Here is a 25478-nt window from a genome sequence, read left to right on the forward strand (position 1 = left end):
ATCGATTTATTCTTTTTAACAAGAAAAAACCTTGAATTTTATATTTTCTTGGTCCAAATGATAAATGTTTCACCCGCACTTTGGAATGAAAACTAGAGAGTGTGTGTGAATCACACAGAGAGAAGATTCAAGAGCAGGTTTTAAGACAGGCATTGAGAGCTCCTGTCCCAACATGCTGACGAGCCGGCTGTTCCCCTCTTGCTCAAGCCATTCTCACTCTCAAAGCGTCCGATATGTGCAAAAGAAATGCACTCACACTGACTAAACTGACACCCTGCATTTAATGAGAAACCTTTAACGTTTAATATGACATTAGTTTTGTCATGACATTTTATATTGGGATATAATTTGGTGATCATTAAAAATGCTGAGTTATGCTTTTGAGGAATAATGAGCTAGATTTTTCACTCCAAACAACTTTTTAAATTTTAAATCTTTAAACGTGTATATTTTCAAAACTGGTGCACTATAGCCTCGCTCAACTGAACTGTGTGTGAAACGGATGATATGAGCTCAAGCAGATCTGGCAACCATGAGTTGCTGCCAAAGTGAAAGTGCAGTATTTACACTTTTTATGACTCCATTTTAATCTCAGCTAATATTCTTTGAATCAGAATAAAATGAGCATCAAAGAGTCTAATAGTGATGTTTACAGTTGCTTATGCAGGGATTTACATGCTCTTGATGGGAAACCAGGAACTTTTTGAGAATCTGATCAAGGTGAGTCTTCAGATGAGACGCAGAAAGTGAATTCTGTGTTACATGAATAAACCAGGAAATACTTATAACGTAATATGAAGTTCTTGATCTTATTATTAATTAAATACTAATATTCTAATATATTTGAACATATAGTTCAATGTTGTAGTGTACATTATTTCACTTTATTTACTCGTATTATTTCTGAATGAATCAATTACACGATTACCTGTGATTCCTCATGTCCTCAACCCTTCAGTTTGCTAAATTAAGTTCGACTGTCAATTGAACTGCTATCCTTCTTCACTTGGCAATCCAAAAGTTTGCAAATATGAGACTTTAGTGTTATTTTTAGATTAATGCATAACATACAAAATCAAGATTTAAGTGTATGTGAATGTGTTTCTGTACCTGAGCAGCTCATGAAGACTGAATGAATCATGGACGACACACACACATTCAGAGATGGAGATTCTTCTCCAGGATGCAGGTACTTCAATCTTCATATGATCTTAATGTTATAGAAGACACATTTTCTTCTCATAATTTGCCAGGGTTGGTATAGTGATCTGTTGTCTCTATCATATTCTGGTGCCGGATATACAGTATTTGGAGCCACTCAGGGTCTTTAAACACTGTCCAAAGACACACAGATACAGTAGACAGCTGAAGATATATGACATTATCCTTGGACAGTCTCATCACTATTCAACACACTGTCTTGTGATTTAAAAAACAAATAAAAATAATTATTGACAACCAAATATTTGTTCTGATGTCTGTATTCTATTAAAGTAAATTTAAGGGTGACAAATCGATCTCACCGGAGCCCAGCTGTGTGTCCATGAAGAGTGACTGGTCTATGGACAAACCAGTGCACTTTGAGGGAAAACACACATCAACTGATCTGAGGTACAACATTTCATGGATGGATGGATGGATGGATGGATGGATGGATGGATGGATAGATAGATAGATAGATAGATAGATCACTGCTCTTTTGCTGCTGTGTAGTGATTCGCCTTGGTGACCCGCGGCCTTGGACGTTCCTCAAGTGCACACGATCATGTGCATGTGTATGCTCAAGTTGCACAAACGTGATTTGTGAGGGCGTCTCTTTGCGAGCGCATCTTCTGAGCATGTCAGTTTGTGAACACGTGGGCCTGTGTGTGTGTGTGTGTGTGTGTGTGTGTGTGTGTGTGTGTGTGTGTGTGTCCTTGTTTATATTACATTGTATAGTAGGATAGTAAAACCTGAGATTACCTACATTGTGGGAACCAGCCAGTGGTCCCCACTTTTCAAAAGGCTTATAAATCACACAGGAGGAGTTTTTTAAGAAAGTAAAAATGCAGAATGTTTCCTGTGATGGGTAGGTTTAGGGGCAGTGTGTGTGTGTGTGTGTGTGTGTGTGTGTGTGTGTGTGTGTGTGTGTGTGTGTGTGTGTGTGTGTGTGTGTGTGTGTGTGTGTGTGTGTGATGGGTAGGTTTAGGGGCAGTGTGTGTGTGTGTGTGTGTGTGTGTGTGTGTGTGTCGAAGTCAGTTGTCTTATTTTCTTTGTGAATGATTTAATTGTATTTTCTTTCTTTCTTCTTTTTGTTCAAGTATTCTTGAATGTGAGTGGCGATTGTCACCTTTTGAATGTAGCCGATATCAGTTTATTGTATCATCAACAAGGTCCATTATCTCTTTCGTTAGGAAGGGTTTATTTTATATTTATTTATTTTGTTTGATTGTGTGGATTGTGATTTTGCTTGTTTATTTTGAGTGGGATTAATTTTGATTATTTTACTAATTTGTATGAAAGTGATAATTGAGGTTATTGTTTGAATTGAATTGTTTTGGGCTTTTCTTTTCTTCCTTTCACCATGTCCTATTGATATTCAAGATATACTCTTATAGGTGACCACTGGATGGTATCAGAATCTTCTTTTGCTTAAATGTTATTTGTATTTGTGTATATTCTTTTGAAGTCTTGTCTTTTGTATGATTTATTCTTATAAACCCCATTTGTTCTTTCCATTTGTTTGAAAAAGCTTTAAGATTGAATATTCATAAAATGTATCTGAGATCTTAGGCGGTGCTAGCCTCTACATGAGGTTTATCTACATGTGCTGTAATAAAATCTAAGAATTCTTGTCTCTCTATTCTATTAAAGAAAATTTAAGGGTGACAAATCGATCTCACCGGAGCCCAGCTGTGTGTCCATGAAGAGTGACTGGTCTATGGACAAACCAGTGCACTTTGAGGGAAAACACACATCAACTGATCTGAGGTACAACATTTCATGGATGGATGGATGGATAGATGGATAGATAGATAAATTTAATACTTGAGTTCAACTTTGAAGGTGCTTGAGAGTCCCATTTTTGAACTGTGACCATTGCACCAATGCAACAAGGATTGTTAGATTAATGTGCCCCACAAGGGAGAGGGAAGGTGAAGTCCATCTAGACATATCTAACTTGGTTTTATCGACCAGCAGTTGAAAATCTCGGAAAATTTAATTGTTAAATGAATTTGTGAAAAACACCCCCAAGTATTTAAATCCTCCTGAAGCTATCTTAAAAGGAAAATGAGAATACTGTATCTTACTGGCCTCAAAGTTGACAAACAATAGTTCGCTCTTTTGCAAATTTATTTTGTAGCCAGAGAGGCGGACGAATTTATCCAGGATATCTCATATTACCGGCAAGGAGGAGACAGGGTTAGAAATATACAACAAAAGGTCATCAGTATACAAAGAAAGTTTATGAACTACACCATAACGATATTCCTTCAAAACATTATGGCTACGCAGCCAAATAGCAAGAGGCTCAATAGTGAGATTGAAAAGTAAAGGGGAAAGGGGGCATCCCTGATGTGTCCCACACTGGAGAGAAAAAAAAAGGTGAATGTAAGCCATTAGTATGTACAGAAGAAACTGGTGATGAGTAAAGAAGCTGAATCCAACAGATAAAATTGGAGTCAAACCTAAACTTTTCTAAAATAAAAAATAAACAAACCCATTCAACCCTATCAAATGCCTTCTCGGCATCTAAAGACGGAATTATTTCTGGTGAGCCAGATGAGGGGGAAAAGAATGTTCATAAGCCTTCTAGTGTTAAAGAATGAATGTCTCCCTGGTGTAAAACCGGTCTGATCTGAGCAAATTAAAGATGGTAGTACCAACTGAAGGCGAGAGGATACAATTTTGGCTAAAATCTTAAAATCATCATTTAGGAGTGAAACTGGTTTGTAACTGCCACAAGAGGTGGGCTCTTTATCTTTCTTGAGAAGCAGGGAAATGGAAGCCTCACATAAGGATGGAGGGAGGTGTCCTTCCTTGAAAGCATCATTATACAGCCTTGCTAAGGTCGGGGTTAGTGAGGACGCAAAAGAATTGTAAAACTCTGTTGTATAGCCATCTGGGCCAGGGGACTTTCCAGATTGCATAGATTTAATCACCTCTTGTATCTGCCTCAGTGATTGGATCACCTAAATTATTAGCAGAGCCTTCATCAATTTTTGGAAAAGTTAATGAGTTGAGACACTCAAAGATTGCCAAAGAATTTGAGGAGCTCTCTGATGTATATAATGTAGAATAGTAATCTAAAAATATAGAATTAATCCCCATCTGATCTGAAACCAGTTCGCCTGCTGTCGATTTGACTTTCGCAATCCACCTAGAAGCACTAGCCATGCAAGCCTGATGAGCCAATAATTTCCCCGCTTTGTCACCGTGCTCAAAAAACGTTGCCTACATTGTCTAAGTTGCCTCGCTGTTATATTTGTCATCAGATCATATTCTGCATGCAAATGTACCCGTTTAGTATAAAGGGAATGAGAGGGTGAAATGGCATACAATGCATCTAATTTGAACAGATCATCTGCAATCGTAGACAGGCTAGATGTTTTGGTCTTTCTTAAATGAGAAACAAAAGAACTAACCTGCCCTCTAATAAAAGCCTTGAAAGCCTCCCAAAGAGTGAGACTACTGATATCTGGAGTCTGGTTAAGTTCAAAATATAGACTGATCTGCGACGCAACAAAATCTGATAATTTAGAGGAGTCAAATCTCCAAGAATGAGGCGCAGGTCCATTAGGGGATAAAACCACATCAATAGATACCGGAGTATGGTCCGAAATTATTACTGTGTGATATGTACAAGTATCAACACAATTTAACACTTTGTTGTCTAAGAGGAAGAAATCAATCCTGGAGAATGTATGATGTACATGTGAAAAGTATGAAAACTTTATCTTGAGGATGCTTAAATCTCCAGGGATCAGAGAGTATCAACTGAGAGGCATACTCTATTACTTTTGCTGATTTAGATAAGAAAGATTATTTAGAAGAAGATCTATCAAGTGAAACATCCTGGACCAAATTGAAATCACCCCCAAAAATCATATGGTGATCATCAACATTTGGAAGGCTTAAAAAAACTTAACAAAGAATTTGTCATCTTCCATTAGATTTAGGAGCGTAAATTGAAATTAAAATGACTGGCACATTTTGAAGTTTACCTGAGACCATCACAAAACGGCAATTAGGGTCAGAGATGGTATTGGTCTCTTCAAACATGACCTTTCGATGTATAATGATAGCAGCCCCACGGGATCTCTGAGAGAATTTGGAATGATATAAGTGACCCATCCAGGCTCTCTTGATGCGTAGTAAATCTGTAGTTCACACGTGTGTTTCCTGCAGAAACATAATATAATAATATATAAAAAAGCCTTTAGGTGCTGTAAATGCAATAAAACGTTACCAGGCTTGACACTATTATTCATTCCTTTGATATTCCATGAGACCAGACATAGTCTCTGACGTGTTTTCATAGCGATACTAGCCATTTTATCAAATTAAAATCGTAATAAATTCTGGTAAGGCCAATACTGAAGGAAAATTAGATAAAGAGTGAGGAAGAAGGAAAAAAAGAGGGAAAGGGAATGAACAAATAAAAAAGAGAAAAAGGAGAAAAAAGGAAAATTACAGGAAACACTGAAAAAAACCACCCAATAGAAAAACTTGACTTGACTGAGCACTCAAGCTCCACATCTTCTACCCCTTCTATCTCTCTAGGTCAATCTCCCCATGTTACCAATAATTAGAGCATTCACACACGTGTAAATAACCACGGGACAAGTATATAAATTTCGTATATATATCCTGTTGTCAGGATGCAAATGAGCTGCTGGTTTAAGCAAGGCACTTAGGTGAAACCTAAAAAAATTGAGCAGCCCTTTAAAGAGGCATACATTAAAAGTAAAATTAAACCTAAAATTATAAGTTAATGTGGTCCCTTAACCAGTGGTCCAGTCTAGATCAGTAACAGAACTTAAATAAACAGTAGCACTGTCATAATATAATCCCAACGCAGTATTAGTGTAAACAGAGTAAATGGCCCACTGTCAAATTAAAAGAAAAATCAACAAAGTCCCGTTGCATTAAAATGTTAAATAATAATAATAATTAAGAAAAAAATTAAACAAACTGCCACCATCACTAAATCTACATATGAAACATGAACAAGATGTACGGCCCCTCAGTAAACCATCCATTAAACTTAATGTAAAACTTGAATTCAAAGTTAACATGACTGTTAAACCATTAGTCTGGTTCGGACCAGTCCCAGAAAATATCTTAATGTATTCACATACGCACCTCTCATATACCAACAAAAACACATTATATGCAGTAGGCCTACACATAGATGTGCAGATGTTAAAGAGAAAAAAAGCATATGGAACTAATCTCATTTCAAAAGAAAGTCGGCCCAGACAGATGTCACGTACTCTTCAGCCTCATTCACAGATGAGAACGATCTTTTGCTCCCATCTTTGGTCCTGATGGATAGCCTCGCAGGGAATAAGTCGGTCTAAGTCCCAGGTTATAAAGATCTGTCATCACCCGCCAATATTTAGACCGTTGTGCCATCACTTCAGGTGCATAGTCCTCATATATGGTGATCGGGCTACCTTGAAACAGCAACTTGCCTCTTTTAACTCGAGCCTGACTGATGCAAACTAGAGCCCTATGGGCCCGATCAATCTCTGGTGGTGAAGACAAAACATCCTCTCCCAAGACATCAACTAAGAGCTGAGGAAAAAAGGCAGAAAGAAGGGGTCCCTCAATCGATTCCGGTAGGCCAACAATGCAAATGTTATTGTGGCGGCTGCGAGATTCAAGAGTCGCGACTTTAGCTAGTAGTTTAGCATTGCTGTCAGACAGAGCGGTACAAGTAGCTTCCAGCGCAAGCATGCGTTGATCCAGAGCATTGGCACTTGTCTCAAGAAAAGCAATCTTGTAGAAATGGCCAGATACTGCAGTTTGAACGCAGTCGATCTTGCCCTCGAGTGTCGATATAGTCGACTTAAATTCAGACGAGGGCCTGACAATGTTCATCCAGTAGTTTAGCAATCCCCGCCATATTGAGCTCGCAGGAATCACTGTCAGCAATATCTGATCTGGTTTCTTTTTGCTTTGTTTACTCGATTTGGAGGTCATGTTAACAGAAGATTATCAATTTTGTCCGTGTGGTCAGTTTACAGTTGAAATAAGCTTTTAAAGGGGCTCAAGCGAAACCGTAAGTGGGAGATGTACGCAAACACATCTACTCCATTTGCTTTGCGGAAGTCGACCCCCCCCCCCCCCCCGCCCCCCAACAAGGATTGTTAAAGTCAAAATGTACTAATAGATCTACCTATCTCTGTGTCGTTTTGACCCCCCTGTAGAAAATAGTGAATTACTCAGCCAAAATTTTAAATTCTATTGATGAATATTTACTTTGTACTTAATGTATGAAATTCTTTCAGCAGAACATGTTTGGCCAGGATCTCTGGTTGAGGTGACACAGAATGAGTCTATATGAATTATTGTCTCTGATTTCTCTAATAAATTGTATTGTCTCTGTTCTGTCCATGTTTGTCCATAATTAGTGACCAGTCTGCGGACACTCAAGGAACATTTAGGAGAAGACGCATGTCATATAATCTGAGGTAAAAAATTTCATTATAGACAAAGATATTTCACTTTCAATTGTACTTCTTTGATTTATGTTGTAATCTAACAATTAATTTTTTCAGTTGTGATTCTCCACTGGACCAAAGCAAATTTAAATCAAATCTGCTGAAGAAGTTTCAGTGTCTGTATGAAGGAAGAGCACAGCAGGGAAACCCAACACTCCTGAATGAGATCTACACAGAGCTCTACATCACAGAGAGTGAAAGTGGAGAGATCAATAATGAGCATGAGGTGAGGCAGATTGAGACACAGTCCAGGAGAGCAGCAACAGAGGACACACCAATCAAATGCAATGACATCTTTAGACCTTTACCTGGACAAGACAAACCCATCAGAACTGTGCTGACAAAAGGAGTCGCTGGCATTGGAAAAACAGTCTCTGTGCAGAAGTTCATTGTGGACTGGGCTGAAGGGAAAGAGAATCAGGACATCCAGCTCATATTTCCACTTCCTTTCAGAGAGCTCAACTTGATGAAGGACAAAACACTCAGTCTTTCAGATCTTCTTCATGTCTTTTTCCCTGAAACAAAAGAAATTGAAATATCCAGTGATGAATATAAAGTGTTGTTCATCTTTGATGGTCTAGATGAGTGTCGTCCGTCTCTGAACTTTGAGAGCAAAGTGAATCTGTGTAAAATATCTGAACCAGCCTCAGTGGACGTGCTGCTGATGAACCTCATTAAGGGGAATCTGCTTCCCTCTGCTCTCATCTGGATCACCTCCAGGCCAGCAGCAGCTGATCTCGTCCCCTCTGAGTGTGTCCATCGAGTGACAGAGGTACGAGGCTTCAATGACCCACAGAAGGAGGAATACTTCAGGAAGAGGATCAGTGATCAGAGTCTGGCCAATACAATCATCACATACCTGAAGTCCTCAAGGAGTCTCCACATCATGTGCCACATCCCAGTGTTCTGCTGGATCTCAGCCACTGTTCTAGAGAAGATGTTGAGTGAAGCAGAGAGAGGAGAGATTCCCAAGACTCTCACTCAAATGTACACACACTTCCTGATCATTCAGACCAACATCAAACATGAGAAGGACTACAAGAAGAAAGTGAAAGATGAAGACATGATTCTGAAACTGGGGAAACTGGCGTATCAGCAGCTTGTGAAATGCAACCTGATCTTCTATGAGGAAGACCTGAGAGAGTGTGGCATTGATGTGACAGAAGCAACAGTGTACTCAGGATTGTGCACTCAGATCTTCAGAGAGGAGTTGGGCTTGTATCAGGGGAAAGTCTTCTGCTTTGTTCATCTGAGCATCCAGGAACATCTAGCAGCTCTATATGCACACATCTCCTTTATGAAAAAAAAAAAAATTGTCTTTGACCAAATTGTTAAACAAAATGTCTTCTTTAAATTGTTAAACTGGTTAAAATATCATTTATTATCTGAGCTGCATCAGAGAGCTGTGGATGAGGCTTTACAGAGTAATAATGGACATCTGGACCTTTTCCTGCGTTTCCTTCTGGGTCTCTCATTGGAGTCCAATCAGACTCTCTTACGAGAACTACTGACACAGACAGGAAGATGCTTCTACAACAAAGAGGAAACAGTTCAGTACATCAAACAGAAGATCAGGAAGAATCCCTCTCCAGAGAGATCCATCAATCTGTTCCACTGTCTGAATGAACTGGGTGACGATTCACTGATGCAGGAGATCCAAGATTATCTGAGATCTGGAGAAATAAGGAAAAACAAACTCTCCTCTTCCCAGTGGTCAGCTCTGGTTTATGTGTTGCTGACATCAGAGAAGAAGATGGATGTTTTTGATCTAAGGGAGATTACTGGAGCACAAAATACAGCAGATGAAGTTCTTCAAAAGCTGTTGCCTGTGGTTAAAGAATCCAGATTAGTTAAGTAAGTCACACTGACAGCAATCACTACACTGATAAAACACAATTTATGATTAAGCATGTGCTTTTATACAACACATTCTCACACCCAACTCGTCACATATGGACGCTTGACCAGGACCCCTTGTCGTCACTTTTCAACGAACTGGGCGTACCTTTATCGTCAATTTTTGACGCGCTGGGTGCTCCATTAATTTCAATGAGAAACCTTTGGCGTCATACACAGACGCATTTAATTCTTTGCGTTGTAAAAGCAGACATGATTTTATTAATATTTAAAGGCTACTTTTATATTTTGGAGCAACTAACCCAACTCCTACCCTAAACCTACCCACATCTAAACAATATAAAACACATACCAGGCAAATAAATGTACAGTCACAAGTATTTATTGCAAAATCTGACCAAAACAGTATAAAAGTATTAGCTCATGTTGCATTCCAAATCTTCTGAAGTCATACGATGTCTTCATGTGAAGAACAGAGTTGATCTTGATGTTTTAATTGCTGAAATGATGATCCCGCTGCCCCGTGAACGAACTCATTCATATCTCATTCAAATAATTCAAAAGACTCCTGAGCATGACGCAATCGGTCACAAGACACAGGAGAGCCAATGACATTTTACAATCAATGCTGACGTAATGACGCAATTGGTCACAAGACATTTGAGAGCCAATGCAATTTCACAATGAAATCTGAAGTACGGGCGGCAATATTTGAAATTTGTTCGTGATCTTCGACGGATGGAGATGCTGATCACTTTTGGGGATTTTCTTCATGCAAATCAATCGTTTGGCTTCGGAAAACTTGGATTATTTAACTTTTTTGAATAACTGGTGGATGCAGTCGTATGTTATATCCTGTGTTTTATATCATGTTCACACAAATGGGTAGGTTTAGGGATGGAGTGGGGTTGGGTTACATGTTAAAATGTGTCTAATCATGTTAAAATGTGTCTAAATAGCGTAAATAAAATAAATGTAAATGAAATTATGCTTGCTGATTTAATTGAGAAGCACACTCCAACATGTCATAATGGCAAAATTATAAACCAATAAATATTTTCAATAAATAAATCAAAAAATAAGTTTCACCATGATGATAATATTCCCATTCCCATTGCGTCTGTGTATGACGCCAAAGGTTTCTCATTAAAAAGAAAGGAGCACCCAGTGCGTCGAAAATTGACGATAAAGGTACGCCCAGTTCATTGAAAAGTGACGACAAGGGGTCCGGGTCAAGCATCCATATGTGACGAGTTGGGTGTGAGAATGTGTTGTTTCATACCAAAGCAATGAAGGAGCAAAGTTTCCATATAATCCCATCACTGGCAATGAGCAGGAGAGTTTATTCTATAATTGCTGCTGGTATCAGTTCACCATGTCTTTAGCTGTCTATCATATGTTGCTGCCCTGTTAAAAAGCTGCACAATACATTTAAATAGACATCTTTTAATTGTATACTATTTGAGTAGGCCTATATACACTCACCTAAAGGATTATTAGGAACATCTGTTCAATTTCTCATTAATGCAATTATCTAATCAACCAATCACATGGCAATTGCTTCAATACATTTAGGGGTGTGGTCCTGGTCAAGACAATCTCCTGAACTCCAAACTGAATGTTTGGGGCCGGTCTGAGTATTTCACAATCTGCTCAGTTACTGGGATTTACACACACAACCATTTCTAGGGTTTACAAAGAATGGTGTGAAAAGGGAAGAACATCTAGTATGCGGCAGTCAATCAATCAATCAATAAACTTTATTTATAGAGCGCTTTTACAATGATGATTGTTTCAAAGCAGCTTCAGTGTTAAACATGACAAAATTGCAACAAAATTTGATTTGGCTGTAACAGTCTTTCTGGAGAAAACAGTGATGTTATCAGCTTATTTTAATTTATCATATACAGTCCCTAACAAAAGTCTTGTCGCTTATCTATTTTCTAGAAATACCTGATATTAACCTGACTTTTAATTAATTCATTGGTGTTAGAAATAGCTCATATGAAAAACTAAAACCCTCCCAAATGATGTTTAATGCACTGAAATAAATAATTTTCATAGAAAAAATATTAATCATTTAATCAAGACAGAAAGGTCATATTTTGGCAAGACAAAAGTTTTGTCGCCTATACAGAAATTGAACAAATTTACTGCAAATACAAAAATAAGTCAGCAAATTAAGTTGTGGTGCTGTGAGATCCAAATGTAATATCTTGCATGACTTCCATGAGCTTGAAGGACTGCATCCATGCGGTTTGGCAAGGATTCATACAATTTATTGATGAAGTCATCAGGAATAGCTAAGAAAGCAGTCTTGCATGCCTCCCAGAGTTCATCAATATTCTTTGGTTTCGTCTTCCATGCGTCCTCTTTCATCCTACCCCACATATGGTCAATGATGTTCATGTCTGGTGACTGGGCTGGCCAATCCTGGAGCATCTTGATCTTCTTCGCCTTGAGGAACTTTGATGTGGAGATGGAAGTATGCGATGGAGCACCGTCCTGCTGCAGAATTTGGCCTCTTTTATGGTTGGGAATAAGAGGTAGCTAAGATTTCTTGGTATTTTAGACTATTGATGTTGCCTTCCACCCTGCAGATCTCTCGCACACCCCCATACTGGATGTAACCCCAGACCATGATTTTTCCGCCACCAAACTTCACTGTTTTCTGGGTGAATTTCGGATTTATTCTGGCTCCAGTAGGTCTCATGCAATATTTGCGGCGACTGTGGTGTAATTCAACAGAAGATTCATCTGAAAAATCCACCTTCTGCCGCTTTTCCAGCGTCCATCCTTTTAGCAGGCTGTGGGCCTTGGCAAATGCCACACGGTTTTTCAATTGTCTTTTGTTTAGTGCTGGCTTCTGGGCACTGATTCGACCATGGAGGCCATTTCGAGACAGAATCCGACAAACTGTTCTGGTTTACACAGGGACTTCAGGTGACCAGGTCTCGTGGAGCTCTGCTGCAGTGGAAAATGGGCTGGCCTTGGATTTTCGAGCCAGCAAACGGTCCTCTCGAGCAGTTGTCTTGCGGGGTCTTCCTGACCTGGGCTTGTCAAAAACGTCTCCAGTCTCTTCAAATTTTTTTATCATTTGTACTTGACGCTGAGACACATTGAAGGTGTCTGCCACATCAGCAGTGGATCTGGTCTTCAGCCTCTTGATAATCAAAACTTTAGTCTCAGGGTGAATCTTAGGCATTTTTGCAGAGGTCTAGTTGCAGTAGATGTGAAGGTCTAGCGTACTGGGGTTCTTTTTATACACACTTGAGACCTAATTGATCCATTATTAGTCACAGGTGAAGCTCATATGACAAGGTGACAACACTTATGTCTTTGCAAAAATTGACTCAATGGGCTTTACCAAGCTGTGAATATTAGAATACTTTTTGAAAGTTTCGTTTTTCACTGAAACATTATCACAAAAGCTGGTGGGATTAAAATGAGCCATTTCTTGTAAAAAAATCTTGATTAGAAATATATTTCAGCGGCACTTTAGGTCAATTTGTACACAAGCGACAAGACTTTTGTCAGGGACTGTAGCGACAATGTTGGCAGATCAATATTATAGTTTATAGAATTAAGTAAGACCTAATTAATTAATTTTATTTGTTTATTTAGAATAATAATTTATGGAAGTGAATGTGTTGCCATCAGTATGTCTGTGGCACTTAAATGTTTACATTGTGACTGAACTGGAAAAAGACCGGATGGATTGGTTCTTAAGTGTGTGGTTTGTCTCGTCAGATGCGCTGCTGTCTCGGGATGAGATCCTGAAATTGTCCCACAGACTTAAGAAAGTACTAAGTGCAGAACCGGCCATGATAAAGATTTAGCTCCTGTAAATGATTAGCATACTCCCCTTCAGACTCTCTGTCCTTCAAGACTGGGTTGCACCCGAAACAGTCTTTTAAATAAAATGAAAAGATCATCTTCACTGTCCGTGTTTTCTCAGCTGATGCAGCAAATATTTTGGAATGTTGGAGCTCTGAAACGCTGCAAATTAGTGTCGCGGCTGATGTGAATGGTTTTGACACGAAGTATCCGCATGCGAAATATTCGCTTATTTGTTTCGCTTTTTCGTTACGCATCCGGTGTGAAAGGGCCTATAATGTCCAATATCACTGAAATTACTGGGATTTCGCACATAAAACAAAAACTAGTACATTACAAAACTAATAGATCGGTGGATTTTAGATCAATTTTTACGTTATTAAAACAGAATGGCAAGAACTGTTTCGCAAGTACAATAAAAATCTACTTAAATAAGTGACGATTTTATAAACACTTGCCTAATTTAGGGCATCTTTTCGCGGACCACTAGGGGTCGATGGCGGACCACACTTTAAGAATTACTGTTTAAGACTAACCCACTCAAGCAGCTTATAGAAGTGGGCCTGAACCTTAGACTGGACCAATCATGCTGTGGATTAAATCTCTCTTTCTGATTGTGAAGTTCCTGCTTATCTTAGCTGTAGATCCTGAACTAAGAGACTGAAGTGTGTCATTGTCCTCTACAGGGTGATGGGTTGTGATGTTACAGATGAAGGTTGTGCTGCTCTGGCTTTAGCTCTGAGTTCAAACTCCTCACACCTGAGAGAACTGGATCTGACAATGAATAAACTAAGAGACTCAGGAGTGAAGCTGCTCTCTGATGGACTGAAGGATCCTTGCTGTAAACTGGAGACACTATGGTAAGGTTGTATAAATATGTCAAAATCCTCCTCAATCTTCTTTGTATGGTCAATAATGAACAGTACACAAAAACTAAACCAGACAAAAAATTGTACTGATAAATATTTTTGTTGTTTAATCTTCATTAGATTCTTAAAGGTTTTGAGAGTTTTTAATGCTAATAGTTTCGAGTCGGGGTCCTGAACACCCAGTCAGGTTTATCTTATGATGAGAGCTGTTTGAATGTAATGCAGCCTGAATCATAATGAAACGTCATTAGGTTTTTTTCTCCATTCTGTCTCCTGATGGAGTTTGGGTTCTTGCCACTGTTGCCTCTGGATTGCTTAGTTTGGGACACTTAATATTCAACAATATTATTAATTGATTATCAACTGAGTGTACTGATGCTGCTGTATGAGAACTGAACTGAGCTGGATGATGACTGAAATTATCTAGTTTAATTATTGATGCAATTCCCAGTGTGGTAACACTTTACTTGAAGGGGTGTGCATAAGACTGACATGACACCTTCATAATCATGACATGACACGTGTCATGAATATGAAGGCGTTTTTATGCATGTTTATAACAACTGTCATTAAGTGTCATTCGCTTAATTATGTCATTTTTAATGCAATGATGACATTTCAGAGTTGTCTTTGTTATGACAACTTGACATAAACCAATACATCATAACCTGTCAGTGTCTTTGTCATGACAACTTGACATTACCAAGACAACATAACCTGTCATAAACAGACATGAAATGACATAGCAGATTAATTATCAAATTTAAGAAACTACTTAGCTTTTTGGGTTTGCATTACATTAGTTGCTAGGCAACGTGGGGGAGAGGACACTGGCGTTGTCTGTTTGCCGCTTCTCCACCCACAAATCATGTTAACTTTACTATTAAATTTAGATTTTATTTTATTTTCTTATGTTTGTGACTAGTCTAACAGTCAGAGCTACAATTGGGACTGTTGCTGATTGCTGGCAGCCACTGAGAGGACGTTGTTTGCCGTTTATTCACTGCTTCTCTTCTGTTTTTGTTTGAATTTGTGGTTGGTTTTGGTTTGAAGGACATTTGATGTTGCTCGCTGCGGCTGCTTTCTCTTCTGGGTGTCGGCTGCTCACTGGTGGTCTCCCTCGGGCTTGAGCTGCATGTGGCTGAAGTTTGCACCAGGCTAGCGTCATCAGCGTCCGGCATGATGTTGAGATGTAATTTTTACTTGTTATTCATGTATTGTTATTTTTTCCCTTTGTTGCACTTTGAGATTCTTCGGAATGAAAAGTGCATTATAAATAAAATCTATTATTATTATTATTATTATTAAACTGTCATGTGGTTGGTTTTGACGTTGGCTGTCATTAGGCTAATATAATGTCATGATTTTTTTATAAATCTAATTTGTCATTTACATGTCATTAAGTGTCAATTGTCACGGAGACGAACCCCGTGATTCCCTCTGCTGGCCAGCAGAGGGCCCCATCACCCGAATACTAACATACACGCATCCATTCACCCATCTACACTGACTTGCACAACATTTCCCATAAGCCCCGTCCTTGGACTTTGATCACTGCCCAGCTGCAGCTTATCAGGACCATGTATTTAACAGACTGTGTTCTCTAGGCAGACGCGAAGTCTTGATTCTGCCACGGCCATAATTTCTGAGCGTTATTTTCCTGTCTGATTCCCTGTTGCTGTTGTGCTTTGTTTAACGTCTACGAACCTTTGCTGCCTGTCTACTGACCCTTTTGCCTGCCCACTGGACTGAGATTCTTTGCCTGTCATCCCGACCTGTTTGTTTGTTTACCGACCACTCTTCAGCCTGTTCTACATTGTTGTATCTGCTGTTACCGACCCCTGCCCGTACGACCAAGAGTTCATTCAATAAAGCCTGCTCATGGATCCGATGTTGAGTTCTGAGTCATTACAGAAGACTTCGCCACCACAGGATCCAGCGGCCTATGAACATCTGTGTAGTAACATGGCGGCCCAAGCTAGTCAGATTGCAGCAAACCAGCACCAGCTGAATCGGTTAACAACGGTCACTGAGGAGCTTGTTAAGGCAGTTCGCAGTCTCCATGACACAGCAGCTACGGCAGCTACAACACCTGCTCCGGCGGCAGCCGCCATTCCCTGCACGATGGAAACGCCATCTCATATTAACCCTCGTCTGGCGCATCCTGAGAAGTTTGATGGCGATTCTACCAGATGTAAGGGCTTTCTGTTGCAATGCTCGCTCTTCGTTGATCAACAACCAACTCTTTACACCAATGACACTGGTAAGATCGCCTTCGTTTGTTCACTATTGACTGGTAAAGCTTTGGAGTGGATTACTGCTATATGGCGTCCCGATGGGACAGCGTTTTCCTCGTTTCAAGATTTTCTGAGGCAATTTCGGGAAGTTTTTGATCACCCAATGGAAGGGAAAGGAGCGGGTGATCGCCTCCTCGAGATAGCACAGGGGAGACGGACTGCAGCCGAGTACGCTTTAAGCTTTCGGACCCTGGCAGCGCAGACCACCTGGGTGAGCGATACTTTAAAGGTTCTGTTCCGCAGAGGGTTGAATCACGGGCTACAGACGGAACTGGCATGTCGAGACGAGGGCAGGGACCTCAACAGCCTTATTGAGTTGGCCATTAATATCGACAACCTACAACGGGCTCGACGCTCAAGTTCACGCCACGTCATACCATCTATGTCTGTTCCCGCACACGAATTCACCGAACCCATGCAAGTCAACGCCTACCGCCTGTCTGTGGAGGAGAGAGACCGCCGTCTCTCTAATCGTCTATGTTTGTATTGTGGATTACCAGGTCACCAGCGTAACTCATGTCCTGCTTGCCCTTCCTCTGAGTCCCAACGACCGGTGAGTGCCTCTTTGACGTCTATTAGCACCATTCAATGTGTAACGATTCCTGTCATATTATGGATTAATGGTAATCGTGTTTTTACTGATGCTCTGCTGGACTCTGGTGCAGCGGGTAATTTTATATCAGAGGATTTTGCTAAGACCCATCATGTTAAATTAATACCTTGTGCCACGTCTCTCTCAGTTGAGACGATAGATGGGCGGCCCCTGGGCTCGGGTCTGATAACCCATCTATCTACAGAACTATCGATGTCTGCTGGCCTCCTTCATAAAGAAAGCATCCAATTCTACATTCTGCCTGTGTCTCACACTCCGGTCATTCTAGGGTTACCATGGTTACGTCTGCACGATCCTCAGATTTCCTGGAGAGAGGGTCAAATTCTCAAATGGAGTAACCATTGTCAACACACCTGTCTGTCTAAAGTCACACCCGCGCCGTTTCCATCAGTACTACCATTTCCACCATACCCAACCTGCCTAATGAATACACCGACCTGGCCGAGGCATTCAGTAAGCAACAAGCCAACACTTTACCACCTCACCGTAATTATGACTGCGCCATTGATCTCATTCCAGGTCACACACCCCCTAGAGGTCGCATCTTTCCCTTGTCACAACCTGAATCCGAAGCCATGAAGGAGTACATCACGGAGGAACTTGAGAAGGGATTCATCCGCCCCTCTACTTCACCGGCCTCCTCAGGCTTCTTTTTCGTGCGCAAGAAAGATGGAGGATTACGGCCGTGCATCGACTATCGGCGCCTCAATGAGATCACAGTAAAGTTCCGGTATCCACTGCCTCTCGTCCCTTCTGCCCTAGAACAGCTACGCACAGCCCAATACTACACCAAGCTGGACTTGAGGTGTACCTACAACCTGATTCGTATCAGGGAGGGGGACGAATGGAAGACGGCTTTCTCCACAACCACCGGTCACTACGAATATCGGGTCATGCCGTTTGGACTGGTCAATAGTCCTTCAGTGTTCCAGTCATTCATTAATGACGTGTTCAGAGACATGCTCAACAGGTCAGTGATCGTATACATAGATGATATTCTTATCTATTCTGACACCCTTGAGGATCATGTGCAACAGGTCAGGGCTGTTCTCCAACGCCTGATTGATCATCAGCTCTACGCCAAGGCCGAGAAGTACGAGTTTCACACCACCTCCACTACATTCCTGGGGTATGTCATCAGCCCTGACGGGGTCGCTATGGATGAGGGGAAGGTGACTGCTGTTCTTAAATGGCCCGAACCCAGGACATTAAAGGAACTGCAGCGTTTCCTAGGATTTGCAAACTTCTATAGGAGGTTCATTCGCAACTTCAGCACTGTCGTGGCCCCCTTGACCTCCATGATCAAGAAGGGAGCTCATCACCTTAACTGGTCCGATCTCGCTCGTCAGGCATTCCTTAACCTCAAGCACCGGTTTGTCACGGCTCCCATCCTTCAGCATCCTGATCCTTCACAACCATTCACGGTTGAAGTAGACGCCTCCAATACTGGAATAGGAGCCATACTGTCCCAACGCCAGGGTTCTTCGCTGAAGTTGCATCCATGTGCATTCTACTCCCGCAAGCTCAATCCTGCTGAACGTAACTATGACGTGGGTGACCGTGAGCTTCTCGCCATGAAAGCGGCGTTAGAGGAATGGAGACACTGGCTTGAGGGCTCCAATCATTCTTTCACTGTACTCACAGACCACAAGAATCTCGAATATCTCCGCACCACCAAACGCCTAAACCCACGCCAAGCCAGATGGTCATTGTTCTTCACACGATTCGACTTCTCAGTTACCTACCGGCCCGGGTCGAAGAACACCAAGGCCGACGCCCTGTCCCGTCAGTTTGAGGAGGAACCTACACTCACCGCACCAGAAACCATCCTCCCATTTCAAATTGTGGTAGCTCCTATTCAGTGGGATCTCATGTCACTTATTCAGCAGCACAACACCCAGAATGAGATTCCAGTTGCATGTCCACCTGATAAGGTCTTCGTTCCTGTCGATCTAAGAGATCAAGTAATGAGTCAAGTTCATTGTCATCCTTCTACAGGCCATCCGGGTATCACCGCCACGATCCATTTATTACGGAACCGCTTCTGGTGGGAGACATTATCAAGAGATGCTACCTCCTATGTTCAGAAATGTCAGATCTGTAACATACACAAGACATCTAAGCAGCTTCCAGCTGGACTCTTGCAACCACTACCAATACCTCAACGCCCCTGGTCCCACATTGCCATTGATTTCATCACAGATCTCCCAGCATCACAGAATAACACCGTCATACTCACCATTATCGACCGGTTCTCCAAAGCCTGCCGTCTGATTCCTCTACCTAAGCTCCCTACTGCCATGCAGACAGCCGACCACCTGTGTAACTGGGTTTTCCGGCTATACGGATTACCTGAGGACATCGTCTCAGACCGGGGTCCCCAATTCACCTCCCGACTATGGTCAGCTTTCTGTCAAGCCCTCAATATTAACATCAGCCTTACCTCCGGCTATCACCCACAGGCCAATGGACAAGTGGAAAGGCTTAATCAGGAGCTCAACCGTTTCCTTCGGTCATATTGCAACCAGAGCCAGGATGACTGGGCCCGTTACCTTCTGTGGGCTGAATATGCTCAAAATTCCCTAATCAAGCCGTCGACTGGGCTAACCCCTTTCAAGTGTATACTGGGCTTCCAACCACCCATGTTTCCGTGGTCAGGAGAACCGACTGACGTACCGGCAGTTAACGACTGGATGAATAGGAGTGAGGAGACATGGAATCAGGCCCATGTTCATCTACAACAGGCTGTACGACGACAGAGGGAACAGGCGAATCGCAGGCGTCGCTCCGGCCCTGAGTATCAGCCCGGTCAGTGGGTATGGCTATCCACCCGAGACCTTCGCCTCAGACTCCCCTGCAAGAAATTAAGTCCAAGGTACGTGGGTCCATTTCAAATTGTCCGTCAAATCACACCTGTTTCATTCCGTTTGGCTTTACCTAATACTTATCGCATTTCTCACACTTTTCATGTGTCCCTGCTCAAGCCCGCTGCTGGTCCCAGAGAGGAGGGAGAGGGGAGGTCCCGTGAACAGGCCCCTCAACCCATCACAGTAGAGGGCGAGGAGGCTTACCAGGTACGAGAGCTGCTCGACTCCAGACGTTGGGGACGTATCCTCCAGTATCTGGTCGACTGGGAGGGGTACGGTCCAGAGGAACAATCCTGGGTCAACTCAGAGGACATTCTAGACCCCAACCTCATTGAAGAGTTCCATCGAACTCACCCTGAAAGACCGGCCCCCCGACCACGAGGAAGACCCGGACGTCGTTTACCTCCTTGCGCCAGGAGTCGCTCGCAGGGGAGGGGCTCTGTCACGGAGACGAACCCCGTGATTCCCTCTGCTGGCCAGCAGAGGGCCCCATCACCCGAATACTAACATACACGCATCCATTCACCCATCTACACTGACTTGCACTACATTTCCCATAAACCCCGTCCTTGGACTTTGATCACTGCCCAGCTGCAGCTTATCAGGACCATGTATTTAACAGACTGTGTTCTCTAGGCAGACGCGAAGTCTTGATTCTGCCACGGCCATCATTTCTGAGCGTTATTTTCCTGTCTGATTCCCTGTTGCTGTTGTGCTTTGTTTAACGTCTACGAACCTTTGCTGCCTGTCTACTGACCCTTTTGCCTGCCCACTGGACTGAGATTCTTTGCCTGTCATCCCGACCTGTTTGTTTGTTTACCGACCACTCTTCAGCCTGTTCTACATTGTTGTATCTGCTGTTACCGACCCCTGCCCGTACGACCAAGAGTTCATTCAATAAAGCCTGCTCATGGATCCGATGTTGAGTTCTGAGTCATTACATCAATACTCTGTCGCATTATTTTATAACATTGTCATGAATATATTTCTTGACCTAAACTACAGTGGTACAAGTTGAATTTGTCATTAACATGTCATTAAGTGTCACTACTCTGTCAAATTATTTTATAACAGTGTCATGAATATTTAGCTTGACCTGAAATATGGCATCATAGAGGAAATCGTACAGAGTCATTAAAAACTATTAATATAACTCAAAATTATAGAGTGGCGTAGACATATACACCTATATGATGATGTCTATGGTGGCACCACTGGTAATGTGTACGCTGTAACAGTTGTTGGCAGAGCCTCAATCAGGTTAGTTTGTTTAGGTGTTTAATGTCAATTTAGTTTGCAGTAAGTAAAAACAATTCACAAAAATGTTATGTTGGGTTTAATATACTTTATTTAAACTTTCGCTCACTCTTTAATGAATAGTTTGAGTTTATTCTTACCATTTCTTTGTTTGTCTGTTTGTTATGGCGGAGTCCCGTGTGCAGGTGTACCGTCAAAAGGGGTTCGGGCGGAAACGTTGGCCCTATATATAATGTTCCGGCCTAGGATCTAGTCGCGACCATTCCTTGTTCAGCCCGGGGTGGGGCTCTAAAGACTATTCTTATTTTTATACATCGGAAGATAATTTATAAAGTGAAGTCATTTGACAAAGTGTTTCTGTGTTTGTTTCTGTGTGCATATGATGTTGATATATATATATATATATATATATATATATATATATATATATATATATATATATATATATATATATATATATATATAATATATATATATATATATGTTTATTTTGTGTAATGGCCATTATTTGTGTACGTGTTTTCCCCTTTTTGCGTTAATTGGTGCTGGTCACCTGTGTATAAATTCATGCCTTGTGTTTTTAAGAGTCAGTTCTGTGAGAGGGCAGGTCTTAAAAATTAAATGATTGATTTTATTTCTCGAACTCCTTTTCATATTTTTAAGACATTTGAAATTGTCTATTATCTAACCTTCTGTTGAAGCTGGTGGAGGAAACTTAAAAAATAAAATAAAACATTATGAACTGAAAAATATTAATGATGCTGTTATTAAAAACTAATTTGACAGCGTATTAACACCTAATTACATTTTAATGACAAATTAAACTTGTGCCACTGAAAAAAATGTATGACATTATAATGGCCTCAGTCAACATCAAAACCAACCACATGACAGTTTAAGGTTAACCCTATAAGCTAAGAAAGTTTCTTAAATTTGATAATCTGTTATGTCATGTTAATGACAGGTTATGTTGTCTTGGTAATGTCAAGTTGTCATGACAAAGACACTGACAGGTTATGATGTATTGGTTTATGTCAAGTTGTCATAACAAAGACAACTCCGAAATGTCATCATTGCATTAAAAATGACATAATTAAGCAAATGACACTTAATGACAGTTGTCATAAACGTGCATAAAACTCCTTCATATTCATGACACGTGTCATGTCATGATTATGAAGGTGTCATGTCAGTCTTATGCACACCCCTTCAAGTAAAGTGTTACCATTTTATCACAACTCAAAGCTTCCACAAAGTAAAAATGTCCCAATCAAACAGATTTAAACCAAGACAAAAAAAACAAGCTCAAACAAAATGACAATTTAAGTGATAATATACTGTCAGATCTAGGGCTGACAGATTTTGGATTTTTTTTTTTTTTTAACAAATATTGCGATTTAATATGTTATTATTTTTTAAGTTTTTTATCTCCTGTATTATTCAACAAAGATGAGCAATACATTTTTGTATAGTAATGGTGGGAATCTTTAGTGCCCTCACGATCCAATTTCGATTCTGGGAGTCTTTCCCAGAATTCTTGTTTCTTATTAATTAATTTGATCAAATTAGAGAGAGAGAGAGAGAGAGAGAGAGAGAGAGAGAGAGAGAGAGCCAAAGACAGAGACTGAGCTACTGTTGTAATCTTTTATCCTTCTCCCTTGATGTCACCAAATTCAAACATGTCCCATTTAATTGTACTAATCAGACGAGACGTGGGATGTTCAAACTAACCAATCAGACATATCAAACCCCCACTGAACTAAAGGTGTGCCACACATTTGGACTACAGTCACGTTTGTCTTCAGGAATTTGATAAGGCCAAGATGGGGGTCGGCAAGAGTAAAGCATATAGCTTTGTCCAACTTTAAATACAAATATCTTTGATTATTTTCAATCCTACAAGGCCCCGAATGACATTGTAATTCGCTTCAACCTTTCCGAACATTATGAAATATTGTTTTATGGTTTATGTGTGTGTGTGTGTGTGTGTGTGTGTGTTCGTGTGTGTGTGTGTGTGTGTGTGTGTGGGCATGTTTTTGTGACATATGAGGACACAAATGTGTATAATGACATGGGTATGACACAGGTATTACAAGGATAGGGTGCAATATGAGGACATTGGCCATGTCCCCACTTTTCAAAATGCTTATAAATCATACAGGATGAGTTTTTTTAGAAAGTGAAAATGCTTCCTGTGATGGGTAGGTTTAGGGGCAGTGTAGGGAGATAGAACATATGGTTTGTACTGTATAAAAACCATTACAGCTATGGAAATTCCCCATATGTCACAAAAAAATTGTGTGTGTGTGTATAAAGAGAGACAAGATGAAACAATCAAAAAATATGTCATTGATCAGAGATGATTCCAAAAGAGGGAGACAGATGACATGAAATATAGCATTTTACATCACATATCCCATGTGTGACTGTAAACAAAGGCTTGACCATAGTAGAGATGTCACAGACACGCCAGGCTCCCACATCACAGACACACAGCGCACGCTCTCACCTGAGTACTGATCACCCACACCTGCAACCCATCATCACCCCAGTCACCCACAGTATAAGAGACACACACACACACACACGCAGTTATTGTCCGGTCTCGTTTGAGAAAGGTACTAACCTCTTCTGCTTACCTTAAGGACTCCCTCGATGATACTTACCCATCTCCAGTGTCTTCTCCCTTGTCTCCAGCAATCTCCAGTGTCAAGCGTGTGTGTGTTCAGTGTTCTCCATCATTCCTCTCCGACGCCTTCTCCAGCGATCTCCAAGTGCACCCTGAGAACCCAAACCAAGACCCATCACCAGCATATCTACATTCCGTCAAGTTATTACTCTACTGGTTGCTCAATAAACCTGATTCACTTACCATCTTGTCTCCGTAGACTCTGTACCATAACAGAAGACTGGAGAGATAACCGCGAGCACCAGTATGAGTCACCTTGATCCCTTTCAAGAACTGGTGGATGCAGTTCGCCGCGCTCTACCATCCAGTCCACCATCACCCCCACCGGCGAGCACTTCCGCATCCACCAGCACCACTTCCACGTCACCCATGTTCGCCAGTCCCATGGCCAAGCCAGTGCCCTTCTCTGGATTGGTGGAGGACTGCAATGGAGATGCAACTGCACCTATATCCGAGCGATCGTTCATGTGGCTTTCATCGTGTCCCAATTGAGCGGCAAGGCCTTGCGTTGGGCGGAAACGCTGTATGCACAGAATAGCTTCATCGTGCATTCGCTGTCCAGTTTCATGGCTCACTTCAAGGAGGTCTTCAGAAAGCCCGCCTGGGATGCTTCAGTGGGTGAGCAATTGTATCACTTAAAGCAACATAATATGTCTGTAAATGAGTATGCCCTGCAGTTTCGGACCTTGGCCGTCGCCAGCGGATGGAACGTGCAGTCTCTTCTAACCACCTATTGTCAAGGGCTGGATCCACGTGTGCAGTTGCATCTCGCTGCATAGGAGGATTCCATCGGGCCCGAACGCTTCATCCAGTTATCCATCTGCTTCGTATGCAGGCGTGCCTTGAAGAACACCAGGACCAGTGCATGAGCCTGCCGTCCCTCCGCCGACCAGAATCCGTCAGCCCTCCAGAACCAGTATCAGAACCCATGCAAATGGAGAATACACGGCTAACCCCAGCAGAACGGAGGAGACGGCTTGGGCAAGGGTTATGCTTATATTGTGGAGCCTCAGATCACTACATCGCCAAGTGCCCCACACATCCTCCTCGTCCTCTGGTGAGTGTGATCTATCCTTCTGCTTACAAGAGTGGTCCACTGACCACTGTTGTGAACCTCATTACTGCCGATGTTTCCTTGCCAGTCTCCGCTCTCCTCGACTCCGGTTCCGCTGGGAACTTCATCTCCGGTGCCCTCTGCCATCAGCTCCACCTCAAGACGACTCGCACTCCATCCGCATACCAGGTCGAATCCATAACCGGAAGGCCGTTAAGCCGACGGCAGCTCAGCCTCCTTGCCGGTCCCCTTCAGATCCAATCTGGTATCCTTCATGTGGAAGACATTCATCTACTGCAGGCCTATTCAAATAGCGGCCCGGGGGCAAATTTGGCCCGATTGAAATTTATTCTGGCCCGCGGCAGATTTAATAAAAAAAAAAAAAAAAATCTACGAATCTGCTGAATCTGGCGCACAGACAGAGGAAAG

At 41.6% G+C, this 25478-nt stretch overlaps 1 protein-coding gene across 1 annotated transcript; it reads left to right on the forward strand.

The window, feature by feature from the left end:
* The first annotated feature begins 567 nt into the window (after positions 1-567).
* LOC137047269 (NLR family CARD domain-containing protein 3-like) lies at positions 568-25478 on the forward strand. The gene is made up of 8 exons (XM_067424838.1): positions 568-720; positions 1119-1189; positions 1495-1611; positions 2854-2970; positions 7620-7679; positions 7767-9563; positions 14090-14263; positions 23952-25478. The coding sequence occupies exons 2-8, from the start codon at positions 1140-1142 to the stop codon at positions 24253-24255; spliced, it is 2619 nt and encodes an 872-aa protein (XP_067280939.1). The 5' UTR covers positions 568-720; positions 1119-1139; the 3' UTR covers positions 24256-25478.

Source organism: Pseudorasbora parva, chromosome 19 (assembly GCF_024679245.1).
Source record: "Pseudorasbora parva isolate DD20220531a chromosome 19, ASM2467924v1, whole genome shotgun sequence".
NCBI lineage: Eukaryota > Metazoa > Chordata > Actinopteri > Cypriniformes > Gobionidae > Pseudorasbora > Pseudorasbora parva.

Bases quoted from the DNA above. Each gene is read 5' to 3' on its own strand.
- LOC137047269 (XM_067424838.1), top strand. From the start codon at position 1,140: ATGGACGACACACACACATTCAGAGATGGAGATTCTTCTCCAGGATGC. The intron at 2,971-7,619 runs GTACAACATTTC...GTCCATAATTAG, and splicing joins CACACATCAACTGATCTGAG to TGACCAGTCTGCGGACACTC. The intron at 9,564-14,089 runs GTAAGTCACACT...TGTCCTCTACAG, and splicing joins AAAGAATCCAGATTAGTTAA to GGTGATGGGTTGTGATGTTA.